This window comes from Canis lupus, chromosome 27 (genome assembly GCF_003254725.2).
Source record: "Canis lupus dingo isolate Sandy chromosome 27, ASM325472v2, whole genome shotgun sequence".
In the NCBI taxonomy this organism is placed as follows: domain Eukaryota; kingdom Metazoa; phylum Chordata; class Mammalia; order Carnivora; family Canidae; genus Canis; species Canis lupus.
Window position 1 is genome coordinate 24668529 of NC_064269.1, and position 15429 is coordinate 24683957.

Below are 15429 nucleotides of genomic sequence, written 5' to 3' on the forward strand. Positions count from 1 at the left end.
CAGTAGTATCTGCCTCTGGCTCAGGGTATGATCTCAGGGTCCTGGGATCAAGTCCCACATTGAGCTCCCTGCGAGGAGCCTGCTTCTCCCCTCTGCCTGTGTCTGTCTCTGCCTCTCTGTGGGTGTCTCATGAATAAATAAAAATGAAAAAATGAAAAAAAAAATTTAAGAATCACATCAAATACGTAATTATACACTAACTTTAAAAAGTCTTGTTTTCTCCCCCTTGAAAAAGAAAAACCACGAAAATAAGTTGATATAACAAGATTTATGGTACACTGCAGTTAGAACCCAACTTTATTGTTACAACCAATTTTTATTTACAGAATATAAATCTCTTCAAAAAGATACATTCCTTCATTTAATCAATGGTAAAAGACCTTATTAAACAGAAATAAAGCCAAAATGTCACTTATATTCAAACAGAAATACAAACAACTTCATTAAAAGTTTATGAACATACGGCAAAAATGTATCTTTACTTAAGCAGTTACATGAATGAGGCTGTTTTTCATTTTCTTCACTGGCAACCCCATTTTTATCCACAGAACAAATTTTACACTTAAATTAACAGTAGTAAAAATGTAAAAATTAAATTTTAAACATGAAAATATGCAACAAAAAACAGGAAGTATCTCCATTACCAAACAGATTAACAAGTTCTCAGACACTCAGATACTTTCTGAGGCATATCAAAACACCTACATCAAAATTTGCATTCATTTGAGAGGTATCAATACATTTTCAGTGCTGAGACTATTTGTAGCACTTACAGTATATACAAAGCAGCATTATACTACTATGGTTCACATTTGATAAACACAAATTTAAGCTTTATGCCACAATTTTCCAATTCAACATACAGCTAACGCAGTGACAATTATTCATTTTGTTTTTTTCTTCTGAAACTCAATAAGGAAATTATCACTTGAGAACATGGAATAATGCCATGTCTTATTTCTTATGATAACAGTATATTTTAAAATTCAAATACTTCAAATCATGGAAACTTCACCCAGCTGTAAAAAGGTTCCTAAATACAGTACAGTTAAAATTAAGTTTCCCCTTAGCAGATTCCACCAATTTATAGTTCGTTTAGTACACATAAATAACAGGAAACTTCTTCAGATTACTGAACAATAAAAACTTCAGTGTGTTACTACCAAAACTGAAGTAGCACACCACAACCATGGCAAGTAAATCCTCTTGCCTCTTCCACTGCTTTTAGGGGTTTTCTCCAGATCATAAAAGCTAATTTACATGGATACTACCAGGTCTCAACCTATCTCTGGAAACTCCTTTATTAAAAAGTCTTGGAACTTAACTAATGAAACAATTCAAATCAGCCAGCTTCTTCTTACCCTTCACCAACTAGTTCCAATATAACATATAATGTTTTCAATTTTTATAAACATTTTGTTAAAATGATTAACGGTATTTATACAATTAATGGGTAGGATGTAAACAAAAATATGCCTATATTTAGGAACTAAGAGTATTTTACAGAGCAATTTTTCATAACTAGAAAAGCTGAAAGATTCATAATGAACACAGATTTTATTTAACCTGCTATTTGATACCATCTATAGCATAGTAAGTGCATTAGGTACAGGAAAAAAGAGAAAGCAGATTCTAGGACAGAAATCTACTATAAAAAGTTGAATTTGGGATGCCTGAAAAACAAAACAGTATTTGTCTATAAGCCTATCATTTTTTGTCCAAAGAGTTGAAATCTTCTATTTCAAATTATGATGCAGAAATTAAAGTTGTTTGTATAAAAACTGTGTTCAGAAAAATCGAATTATGTAAGATACCTTACTAATTTCAGTTTTCAAGTATTCAAGTAATCCAAACCCAAGTATTTTCTTTTATAGCAACACACTCACAGACTAAGCTTCAAAAATGGGTAAAAAATCATTTAAAATAATTGCTATGCCTTTCTGTCCAAAAAGTATCAAACCCAAAACATAACACTGTAATCACACAAGTGATATGTAACTTGAAAAAAAAAAGTTGATTCAATGTAACTAACATCTTTAAAAAAAAAAAAAAACAGATTATCTTAATATATAACTAAAATATCCAAAGGACATTCTAAAATCTAATAAACTAAGGAAGAAAAATCAGAGCTAATCAATTTTGAAATAAAGAGAAAGCTGCTTTACTACACACAATTTATTTCCTTCGTGCACAATAATTGTGTTTGCCTTTTGAGGAAAGTAGTAAAGTTTACTGCCAATAACAAAACTCTCCTCCTAGCATAAAGCATTAGTGATTTTGTCTTATCAACTGAATGATTAATATTAGAAGCTTAAATATGTATCACTTTGGAATGCATCTGAAATGCTTATTATAAGCAATTTAAAGCAGAAAATCAAACTGATAGTATTCTCATTCTTTTATGAAGGAATTTAAAAATGATACAGAAAGCTTTGTGTAATGTAAAAAAAAATGTATATAATTTTTAAAGTGAAAGTTTTTAACTTTTAATTGAGAGTGCTTGGGGAACTTTTCTGCTTCAAATCTGGAAGCTTTAGTAACATTTATAAGCTGAAATAAATATTTGTAGTTTAGTGAAGATGAAAATAGCAGTCATTAAAAGATTACTCATGACTTATGTCTTTTCTTTTATAATCCATAATGAACAATTTTACATTTAGAGAAGCCAACTGAGATACGCTTAAGTTGAACTAAGATCTATTATCATATCTCATATATATGGGATTTAGATTCACACAGAAATATGTAAAATTTCAAGGTTTTTTTTTTGTAGAAAACAGTTAACAACCTTGAAAACAGGAAAAGATAATACTTCAGACTGCAATCATCACATTATATTTTTAATTTGCTTTAGCTCAGAATCATGACTCAAAGAAAGGAGCTCGCAGTGTATTTATTTACTGCTTATAGGAGTCTAATGTCATACAAACTAATGGCCAACTAAAGAATGAAGAAAAGTCGTATTAGGCACTGAGAGGCTAAATAAATAAGTACTGACATTAACAAAAACTGATAAACCCTATTTCCAGTTCCTCTTGTTATCCCACTGTGCAGCCAGAATTTTTGGCTATTTCCAGTCTAAAACCAAAGAGCTGTATCATTTCCTTACCAAAAACAAAACAAAACAAAAAACAAACAAACAAAAAAACACCTACAAAAGAGAATGCAAAACAATACACAATCTCATATGCAAGATACAATTCACACTAATTTACAAATTTTTATTTACACTGTTTTATATACATTCCAGGCAGACCTAGTTGAGTTTTGTGCTCATGTTGATCTCAAATGACCATGTGAACAGTATGATTTACTACCACATCTCTTTGATTTCCAGAAAATCACGTGGTAGCATAGGGTCAACAGGGGGGAAAAAACAAGTATTACTGGTCAGGTAAGATCATACAAGTACGTAAGGAACAAAAGGGGGAAAAATGTGGAATTTTGCTTATTAAAGCATCCAGGCCACTATGGTCTATTGACTGACAATAATGAGTATACATGAATGCCACTTCTCTAACAACCATTTTCATATTTACAAAATGAGCTTACTACCAGCTGAGTTATTAGGTAAGGCATTCAAGTTCCTTAGCGTAACATAAAAGGCAACAGCAAGCCATATGACAAATTTTAGAGGGATGTTTCTCCTTCAGAAAGAATCCTTTAAATGGCCAATAAAAAGGGAAGCAATTTTGAACCCTCTTACTAGCCTGCAGCATGATCCCAAAAAACCTGTACAGGTAGTGGGAGCATCACAACATCCAAAATCTAGCCATAATGTGGGGAAAATATCTTAAATGTCTCATTTTGTTTCCAACTTCCACTGCATACTCCTAGGGCTAAAGTAAGAGCCTATACTCCCCTTTACATTGAGTTCTATATGAATCTCTCTGAAACACAAGAGTATCACAGCCAGCAGCTATGTGCACTCTACCAGCAAAGGCTCAGTGAATCTCTACTCAAAATAATTTGAAAAATATGGAGTAAGATAGAAAACTGATCTTCTCTTCTCCCATAGTACTCCAAGATATATACTGTTGCACTTTAAAAAGTCAGAAGTCCAAAAAAAAAAAACATTCAAGGGTATTACATATTATTCATTGTCCTAAGAAAATGTTCCAAAAAAAAAAAAAAAGATAATGTTCCAACCAACCACAGATGAAAATTCTACCAAAAACAATTTTTCAAACTCACTCTAACATTATGTAAAAAGCTATTAATTGTTTAATTGGTTCCATTCGTTTAGTCAATTAAGTAAAATTCTATTGATCCTACAGTAATATGATTTATAAAAACAGAAGTGAACATTTGTAACATTGGGGAGGTAGAAAACAAATCTTAGCCTAACACTGTTATAGACACAAGCAGATTTTTAAGATTCTATTTATGTAACTAGAATTTACCATTTAAAATGGCCTTTAAGTGTTTCTGCTTATTAGCTTTAAACATCTTGAGATAATCCAAGTATTTTAAAGCATTTATCTGAGAATATAAGTCATTTGGAATAATACATCAAACTCCCCAGAAGATTTCTCAGAGGATATGTTTGTAGTTGCATATTCTGAATATGCAGATTCATTAAGTCAACTTTGTACATGGGCACTTATGTGACCAAAGTGCAAAGCTTGTCAGACTAATTTTCTAAGTAAAGTTAACCATGACTGCTCAACTCCACACAGCAGCAGTCTTCAAAACGTGAACCCTACTTATCGCAAAGATCTAACTTCCTTCCATTTAATAATTGCCACCTTCTCACTCCCAAACAAAATTAAAAATACACAAACAAAATAAAGAGAAACTAAAACAGAAGCCCTCCTACCATGAATATTTAATTCACATTTTGTTAGATTATAAGTGTAGTAGATCAATGTCCTAAATGTTCCTTATTTAACTGCTTTTAATTTATTTCTCTGAACCTACATGTATCACGTAATCATTTGCTATCATTCTAAAGACACTGGAGCCAAATGAAAACATGAAACCAACTGTTAAGGAATGAATCTGGGAAGGTAAAAAAGAATATCTAAATGACATTTTCTTGTTCCCAAGTATGATAAACATTCTTTGTTTCAAAAATTAGCATTTGTTCTACCAGCTAAACAGACAAAAACACCGAATACCTCACTAAGTAAAACAAAATTTTTGGTAAAAAGTAAAGTGATATTATCAAATTTTAAGAACTAGCAACCTAAATGACCATATTTAGTATGTGAAAACATTATTTAATGCAGATTTTGGTAACTGTATCTATTCCAGGATTATACAATAAATGTTAATATTTATACTGCCAGATATGTAGGAAAAGGAGAATTTTAAAATATATTCCCCCCAAGAAAAACACTTTCCAATATTCTATTCAAAATGATGTACCACTAAACATAGACAGTAAATACAGTTTACCCTCATATACAGATATTTTTTTATGAATACCCTAAGTTATCTATACCAGTATCTGGCATTTCAAGAGTGATGATTCATATTTCTTATAGTGTATCAAGATAAAAAGGTTATACTAAACATCTAAACTGTTTGCTAAAATTAATATTATTAAAGCAAAACTTTAAAAAAATTTCTCTGGAACATTTTCATTGCTTACACTCAACCAACAGATGAAACAGATGAAAGCAGTCACAGAATTATGTTAAATTTATAATAAATAATTCACATATAACATAGATTAAATTATCAAAGGATTACTGACATATTTATACCTTTTTGCAGATTTAACAAACTTCTAATCCACCACAAACTGATAGCAGTAGGTATACTTCTTGACATCATTCAGTCTATTTAAAAAATAGATGGTTGTTTAGAGGCATAATTTGTAAAGCAAGATAACCAAATTAAACAACAGAATTTTAATATTGGCTCTTCAAAATTTCTTAAGAAAAGATACACAAGCACTGTTCAGCTACTTGAAAATAATCAAATCTCTTCTTTACTCAGGCACTTTTAATGCAGTAACTTCAGGCTTCATTTTAAAGTATTGGTTAAAACGAACAATTGCATACCTAGTGAGAAATGAATAACAAGAGAATTAATAAAAAATGAAAAACTTAATCCTTCCCCTTCATTTTCCACTCACCCTTCTAAGCTGATTTTAGTTTTAAGATTTTTCAAAGGACTTATTTTTAGTTTATTGCACCATCTACTGGACAGTTTTCTAATACAGTATTTAACAGATTGTACCAGATTTCCTTGCAGACCAATTATTAAATATATGCAACCCTTATAAACATTTGACTGAAAATAATAACTACAGTGTATCCTAGGAGTTGTGTGTATATCCAAAAAAATTTAAAAAAAGGAGAGACAAATGTGATGTGTAATGCATATAAGTACAATTAAACTTACCCAAGGAAATCAAAATCAATAGTGGAATATTTGGCTTGAATCAAAGCCCATAATCCCCAAAAGAAATGAGAAGCCTAAAGAGAAAGGAAGGAAAATCAAGAATTATGATACACATTTCTTTATAAAATAATTATCAAATAACTAATGTTTTTCCTTTTTCACCAACTCCATGTAGAATACTGTCTTAAAGCTTTTTATATATAAAATACTTAAAACACAGGTAATACTGAAGTGTACAGTTACCTAGATGGCTATAGATCACTTCTGTTCACATCCAAAAAGGTCAGAATATATTATAACCACTTGAAAAATAGAGCCCAATTCTTGTAACTGCTTTGCAGAGACAGAGTTCAGCGTAAGCACTGATAGATATTGGTTAAATGTTTTTAATGATTATAATCGCTAACAGGCTTTCCTATAAAATACATAATTACCAAAGCATCTTGGGTTTTTTATGTAAAAATGTAAACAAAAAGGAAAATCCAAATCTCAAAAAATATATATTTAAATATGAAAAATGTTCTAGGCATGAAACATCTGAAAACAATTTTTATTGGCCCAACAATTCTGCATAAGCAACCATGACATAAAGTAACATGATTTTACTTATGTCAGAGAAAAGTGGGTCTTAAGACTTAAGAGAAAAACAGATGACCATGTAGGAGCTCTAAAATAACTACTTGTGTGTGTACTTTACAATCTATTTCTAGTTAAACATGAAAATATTTTAAGATTCTGATAATAACAAAACTTTACTTCCCATGAGGTAATCTATTATTATTACTAGAGAAAAAAATCTTAAAAGAAAAGGGTTTTATATTAGCTAAATTCCTTATCATGGGACGTCTGGGTGGCTCAGCGGTTTAGTGCCTGCCTTTGTCCCAGGGCGTGATCCTAGAGACCCAGGATCAAGTCCCACATTGAGCTCCCTGCATGGAGCCTGCTTCTCCCTGTGCCTTGTCTCTGCCTGTCTCTGTGTGTGTGTCACTCATGAATAAATAAATATTTTTTTAAAAAAAATTTTAAGCCCTTATCGTAACAGAAGTTATTTAAAAAAAAATTACTCCACAGCTGTGGTATTACCTAACCAAGTCCGATTTGGTTAGTTAAAACAACACAGTACATGAGAAAGGATTTTAAATTTTAATTGAGAACTATGAGGGTTTATGTCCAGGTTCTGTCACTAACTCCTTTTGCAACCTTCATTAAGTCACAAATTTTTAGTCATAATCATCACTTAAAAGATGAGAAACTATTAGCCTTCTGTATTCCACAATAGGATTGTTTTAAAGATTAATGGAAATTATATATACACACACACACACACACACACACACACACACATATACAAAAAATTTGCCCTCTAAATTTAAAACTAAAGAGGTCTTTAAAGTATGTTGCTGTAAAAATATCTATTTAAGGGCAGCCGCAGTGGCCCAGCGGTTTAGCGCCGCCTTCAGCCCACGGCGTGATCCTGGAGACCCGGGATCGAGTCCCCATGTCGGGCTCCCTGCATGGAGCCTGCTTCTCCTCTGCCTAGGTCTCTGTCTCTCTCTCTCTCTGTCTTTCTCATGAATAAATACATAAAATCTTTTTTAAAAAATCCATTTAAAAATTACTCTTGCACTTTGTTTTTAACTTCCTTAAAAAAATCACTATCGGGATATAGAACTTCCCTTCATTTTTTTTTTTTTTTTTAAGATTTATTCATGAGAGACATGGGGGGGGGAGGTGCAGAGACACAGGCAGAAGGAGAAGCAGGCTCCAGGCAGGGAGCCCGACGTGGGACTCAATCCCAGGACTCCAGGATCACACCCTGAGCCGAAGGCAGATGCTTAACCACTGAGCCACCCAGGCATCCCTAAAACTTCCCTTCATATACAGATAAAGAAAAGAATAAATGATGTAGTAAAGAGTAAACAACTAAAGTACATGCACATGAGCCCTAACAATTAACTTAAAGGGGGGAAAAAAAAGCTGAACTCTGGAGTCAAGTTGAAAAAAATTACTAGCTGCATGGCTTTGAGCAATTTAATTAACCCATCTGTACCTTTATTTTCTCATCTGCAAAATGCAGATGTGATATTATGTTTTATAAAAGAATTACATATTTGGCCTTCATCCACTGTTTCTGGATTATAGTTCCCCAAATCCTCAGAATTTCCTAAACATAAGAGCAATGGCAACATCTTGTTAATAACATTTGATCTCTTATCCTAAGTTTCCGAAATAGTTCCAGAACAATAAAAGTATAAGTAATGAGGAGACTTTTGGAAACCCCCTCTAGAGGACTGGATCCAGGGGAACTTAACCATGTGATTGTAGAGGGATGGATCTTCCAGCCCCTTATTTCACCACCTTCAGAGAAGGGAGAGGGGCATGAGACCGAGTTCAGTTTTCAATGGCCAATGTTTTCATCAATCTTGCCTACGTAATGAAGTCTCCATATAACCAAAGGTGGGGGTTCAAAGAGCTTCCAGGCCTGGTGAACCAGAACACATTCACATGCTGGAGGGTGGTATGCCCTAACCTCCTAGAGAACCGAAGTTCCCAAGCTCAGAACTCTTCTGGACCTTGCCCTATATACCTCTTCATCTCACTATTCCTCTGTTTCTTTATAATAAACCAATAAACATATTTAAAAGCTTCTCTGAGTTCTACAAGCCACTCTAACAAATTAATTGTATCCAAAGAGGAAGTTTCAGAAACCTCGGATTTATAGCCAGTGGGTAAGAAGAACAACTGAGACTTGCAACTGACATCTGAAAAGGAGGATAGTGGGGTGCAGTTTTGTGAGATTGAAACCTTAACCTGTGGGATCTGACACTTATTTACAAAATTGAAGCTCACACAGTCACAGCTGAGAATCAGAGAACTACTCAATGGTGTGGAAAAAACACATATCAGAGCCTAGTCTCTATACCTAGTATATAACAAACATTCAATAAAATGTTAATTAATACCATTATATAAAATAAGGATGATAAAAATAAATTTTTTCAAAAATGGTTTATTCTACCTGAGGAAGTACTCAGGTATTGAGAAGTGAATTATGAGAGGAGATGCGCCTTCCTTCTTTTTAAAGTCTAAAAGAATGGCTCCCAACCATGGGAGATTACTGAGGCCCAAAACTATTTTTTATAATATTATTAATATGTTACTTGCCCTATGACTATTTTAATATCTGCACTGATGGTTTAAAAGCAATGGTGGGTGAAGCTATCGGCCCTTTACAGTGCATCAAGGCAGTGGCAGCAAACATTCACACACACTCACATCATCTCTACACACAGTAAAAGGCCAGTCTCACTAAAGAATGTCCTTTATGAAGCCAGTGAAACTATTAATTTTATTAAATTTATACCAAGAGAAAGGTTCTTTCAAGGAAAAACATTTATGACCAAGTTACGAGCTGAATTTGTACATTTTTACTGGAACATCATTTTTACTTGAAAGAATTAAGTGACATTCAAACTAGGTATTAGAGTTGGGCAGTTAGCAGATATTTCTCAGATTAAAAAAAGGGGGAACTTCTCATTTCAATGAAAATAATTGACAGTATTTGTTGCCAATGATGGTCTTCAAGTATTCAACCTAAAATTAGAACTTTGGAAAACTTGTATTTGATTCTGTGAGCTTAGCAGCTTCTCAAAACTTTTTCTGATGATACTGATTGTTATCAATGGATGTGATATTTTTATATCATATAAGATGTTTCAACAAAGATCTATACAACTCAATGATCAGTATTTTCCAAATAACACTTAATAATGTTAAAACTACAAAATCATGTACTGCTAAAAGAACCATTCAAAGTGCAACATAACCAATGGATTATAACGTACTGGAGTACAAAAAGTTAACTGATATTTTCAGACTGCACATTACAATTAACCTTTAAGAAATAATCACTTGCTGACTTTTGGTGAAGTATCAAAGAGAATATCCACAACTATCTGAAAAGGCAAAATATTCATCTCTTCCAACAACATGTGGGTGAAACAGAACGTTTTTTATATACTTTAACCAAACCATACATTGCAACAAATGAAATGCAAAAGAAGATATAAGAATCTAGCTTTTACATCTGTCTTCAGGCTCAGGTCATGATCCCAAGACTCCCCACATAGGGCTCCCTGCTCAGCAGGGAGTCTACTTCTCCGCCTCTCCCTCTGCCTGCCACTCCCGTTTGTGTGTGCTGTCAAATACATAAAGTCTTTAAAAAAAAAAAAAGGAATCTAGCTTTTATTAAGCCAGTAGTACAGAGATTTGCAAAAGTGTAACATAATGCCATTCTTTTGTTTTGTTTTGGGAAATGGTTATTTTTCATTTTCAAATGCTATTTATGGACACCTGAGTGGCTCAGTGGTTGAGCGTCTGCCTTTGGCTCAGGGCTTGATTCCGAGGTCCTGGGATCGAGTCCCACATCAAGATTCCTGCATGGAGTCTCCTCCCTCTGCCTATGTCTCTGCCCCTCTCTCTCTTTCTGTGTCTCTCATGAGTAAATAAAAAAATAATTAATAAATAAATAAACAAACAAATATTAAAATCGCAGATAAATAAATAAATTAATTAATTAGTTGCTGTTTGATGTTAACAAGTTCATTTTTTAAGATTTATTCATTTGGGGAAGGGAGAACAAGTGGGAGGGGCAGAGGGAAAGAGAGAATCTCAAGTTGGCTCCACGCTGAGCATAGAGCCCAATGTAGGGCTCAATCCCACAATCCTGAGATCACAACCTGAGCCAAAACCAAGAGTGAGACACTTAAAAGACTGTGCCACCCTGGCACCCCTACAAATTTATCATTTAAAAAAGATTTACTTAATAAATATTTTCAATTTGTTTTAATTTTCAATAAGATAAATACTGATAATTAACCTAAATAAACAAAAGCTCATAGAGGTCCTCAAAAAAAATATTGAAAGTGTAAAGAGAATCCTGAGACCAAAAAGGTTAAGAACGCTAATCTAAACCACCAGGCATATTTTAAGTGATATAAAAATCATCTGTGGATGCTATTGTAATTTCTTCCTATTAGGCTGGTTTTATAAGCAGAAAAGACTGAAAGTGGGAAATTCTACACCTAAAAATAACATCAAACCAGCTCTTCTTACCATTTCAAGCAGCATTCATTCCTACAGTAGTGTAAAATAACTAAATGATTCTACACTAGAGAAGGATTATACTTAAAACTTCACAAAAATCTCATCTTGGCAGGTAGTACCTTTTTGGGGGATGAAAAATGAAAAATTTAGATCTACCATTAGACTCTTAAATGGATGAAAAGGAAATGTAGGAAACAGTTTTTTCATCATTTGCATTCCCCAAAATGGCAGAGAAAATTTAAGTCCAAATAAAATAATGTAATATTCTGTGTGATTTACTTATACTATTTCTTTCAGACTTGGAAGTTATAGATATGTAAGTCTATCAAAGGGCATTTTAATTTCTAGGCTACTCATCTGTTGGAAAGAAAAATTCAAGGCTTTATATGATGAATCAGTAACTAACAATGTATCCTTGAACTGTTTCCTGAAAAACCCCTAAAAACTCTTTAAGATTTCACTTAGAAATAATCTGAAGTCTGAAAACAATGTGCCTAAAAACTCTGCACAGCTTAAAAAATCCATATGTACACTTTATTTGATTTTATAATGCAAATACCTACTTTTGTTTACCATCTTAATATTAATTATAGTAAACAATCAGAAACACGTGAAATCTTTTAATATTTCCAAGTCTGCTCACGCCCTCAGCAATAAACAAATATTTAACCAGCCATTTATTAAGAAATATCTATATCCTAATTTTAGTCAAACCTCTTTTCCAGGGCACCTGGATGGCTCACATCATGATCTCAGGGTTGCAGGACACAGCTTCGGGTTCTATGGTCAGGTTCCATGCTCACTAGGCATGGAATCTACCTGGGATTCTCTCCGTCTCCCTCTCCCTCTCCACCTCTGCCCCTTTCCCTACCTGTGTATGCCTGCATGCACTCTCTAAAAATAAACAAAATCTTTAAAAAAATTTTTTTCCCACTTATCAAATCAGATTTTTTTTTAAAGATTTTATCTACTTATTTGAAAGAGAGAGCATGAGCAACGGGAGAGAGAGAGAGAAAGCAGGCTCCCTGCTGAGCAGGGAGCCCAACGCAGGACTCAATCCCAGCACCCTAAGACCATGACCCGAGCCAAAAGAAGATACCTGATGACTAAGCCACCCCAGCACCCCTCAAATCAAGTTTTAGAAATTATGTATATGCCGTCTTTGTGACAAGTGATCAAGGAAGGAAGAGTCCCAGAGGAAGAAACAGTATTTAAGACATGTCCAAATGGAGTAAGAGGAACTTGCCAGAGGATGCAGGGAAAAGAGATTTTATTTATTGGGGCATCTGGGTGGCTCAGTGGTTGAAGCATCTGCCTTTGGCTCAGGTCATGATCCCGAGGCTCCCCCACATAAAGCCTGCTTTTCCCTCTGCCTATGTCTCTGCCTCTCTCTGTGTGTGTCTCTTGAATAAATACATTTAAAAAACTTAAAAAATAAAATAAAGAATCTTACAAAAACTCTTTCATTGTTTATATTTAAACTTACCAACGCAAACTGATTGACCTGAATGAAGAGTATTTCTACCTCCTTTTCAGTAACTTCAGTCCCAAAGCCTTTATATTCTTTGTAGGCTTCAAGGTAAGAACGCAGCCACTGGCCCTGTAGTTGTCTGTCTGGATAGAGACTATAGTCTACATCACTCACACCTAATACGGAAAAAAAATACACTTAAAAGATTTTTAAAACACAATGTCTTCTATATGCTTTAATAACCCCTAAAGAAATCCTAAATAATTAGATGTTAAGTAAATAGCATTAAAATAATAAACAAAAATACATAAAGTATTCCAGCTTAAACTCTAAAGCACAATACATTTCATCATCATGAAATCAATTCTCATTGCTTCAATTTCTTCTGAGAGTGTGAAGCTTGAACCACCAACCATAAAAGCCCCAAATCTTCATTTAATAAGTACTTCAGATTATTATGCAAACTAATACTTAGAGCATTTCCTAGAACTGCAGCTCTAAAAACATTTTTGACCATTACTCATGGGGTTAAGAAATACATTTCATATTGAACTTTGATACACTCTACTGGTATTAAGTTCCACAAAACAATATCGACCCTAACTATACACCTTCCAACTTGGATATTTTCTATTTCTTTTCTATTCTGTACTTTAAAATAATTAACCCACAAATTTGATTTTAAGATAAGCAGTTTAAAAAAAAATGCTAATCTAAAAAATTAAGTTCATACTTTTTTTTTTTTTTTTTAAGCCTCGCACTCAAAGTTCTACATAACTTGGTCCAAACTTTGCTTCTCTGGTCTTATAACCCAACCCCTGTACTCTCCTTCATGAGTTTTACATCCTACAAACAGGTGCACTCACATTGACATTTTCTTCCTCCTTCCTGTAGTGCTTTCCTTTCTGTTCTATCTGCACATCTCAAATTCTACCTAACTTGCAAGCTTAGCTCAATTTTTCCTACACAAAATCATATTAGGACCACTGGAGAGTTTCCTATTTCATACTGACAGCAGTGACTACACATTATACTAACATGGATTTGGTGATGTCCCATTATATGCACAGCTGCTTTCCCTCCCGACGATAAGTGAAAATATGTACAGCACATGTGTGGGGATATAGCATGTATATGAAAAGTCTGTTGTAGGGAAATAACTAAAAACATGTCAATTAAAATTAATTAATTAATTAAAATAAAATAAAAAATAAAAACATGTCAATTAAAACCCCCTCCAACTTTTTCCCAGTCTGATAACCTTAAGTAAATGAAAAAAATAGGAATGCATGAATGTATACAAATAAAAATTCAGCAGTGAAAAGTCCCTCCTAAGTATAAACCATCCAGGGGAATTTCCTAATCTTTAGTTTTAGAACATTCCTTGTTTCCAAATATAATCATAAAATGTGGGATAGATAAATAAATAAATAAATAAATAAATAAATAAATAAATAAATAAATGTGATCTTGCTAAGTTACTTTCTCCATTTGTAAACTGGGAACATAACCTAATTGACAGGAGGAAAAAGTGAGATGAGATTACTGGAGGAAGGAGGAAGGAGTGTAAGGTGTTACACTATGTCAATCTAAGTCACAAGTATTATTTTTTTCTTATTTTCCTTAAGGAATTAAGGAAAGGGTCATCTCTTCTCCCTCCTCCAATAATAAAGAAAAACAAAGTACAAGGTCAAGAAGGAATTTTTAAATGTTGGCCCTGAAAAAAAAGAAAAAAAGAAAAAAAAAAAAATGTTGTCCCTGGAACGTCCCAGGTGAACTTCTCTAAAGAAAAACTATAAACCAAAAAAACAGTTCTCAAATAATTATTTCAAAGTTATATATGCTGCTCCTTTAGTTATACCCTCGATTTTACCTGCAAATTCATTGAAATGATTTCCGATATCATATGCCAGGTAGTTGTATCCAGAATATTCATAATCAATGAACTGTACATCACCTATGTGAGACACAAAAACAAAGACATAAGAAATCATATATAAGATCAGAAAATCCCTATGCTATTTGTAATTAAATAGCTTCCAAAATTTTGTCTCATTGTATGTGCTTGGTTACATGCACTTCTGAGACAATACAGGGTAAGGCTGTGAATTTTATGGCAATGAGCTTTACAAAATTCAAATTACATATTGTCAACAGCTTCTTTGTGAACACTAATGTCCACTGTATTAAAGAAAAGTCAAAATAATCATTCTCCAAATTCAGACAAAAGCAAAATATCTCTTTCACCACAAGGGGGCATCAGTTACTTAAAAATTCAAGTTTAATGAGAAATGAATACTATCTCTGGAAATTAATAATCTATGCAATTTTAACAAATTATGACACTCCCAAAGTAAACTGACAAGCTACTTTACATATACAAATCAAATATAAACTTTGAAAGACTTGAATTCTGCAGATCCTGCAGTTTTGCTATCATACTTGATCAACTTGACAATATCCCTAATTTAAGAAATTAGTTGCTATAAACTCTTATT

At 33.2% G+C, this 15429-nt stretch overlaps 1 protein-coding gene across 2 annotated transcripts in view; it reads right to left on the reverse strand.

Moving 5' to 3' along the window:
- Positions 1-267: 267 nt before the first annotated feature.
- Positions 268-15429, reverse strand: part of ETNK1 (ethanolamine kinase 1) — a 63984-nt gene continuing 48822 nt past the window's right edge. Inside the window, exons 5-9 of one of the 2 annotated variants that reach the window (XM_035707573.2) lie at positions 14805-14888; positions 12947-13107; positions 6355-6428; positions 5897-6011; positions 268-4957 (exon numbers count right to left, since the gene is read on the reverse strand). In XM_035707573.2, the coding sequence (XP_035563466.1) occupies positions 5939-6011; positions 6355-6428; positions 12947-13107; positions 14805-14888 (392 nt within the window). In that variant the 3' untranslated portion in view covers positions 268-4957; positions 5897-5938. Of the gene's footprint in view, positions 6012-6354; positions 6429-12946; positions 13108-14804; positions 14889-15429 lie in introns of both variants that reach the window. The other variant, XM_049102222.1, reaches the window with a different exon arrangement.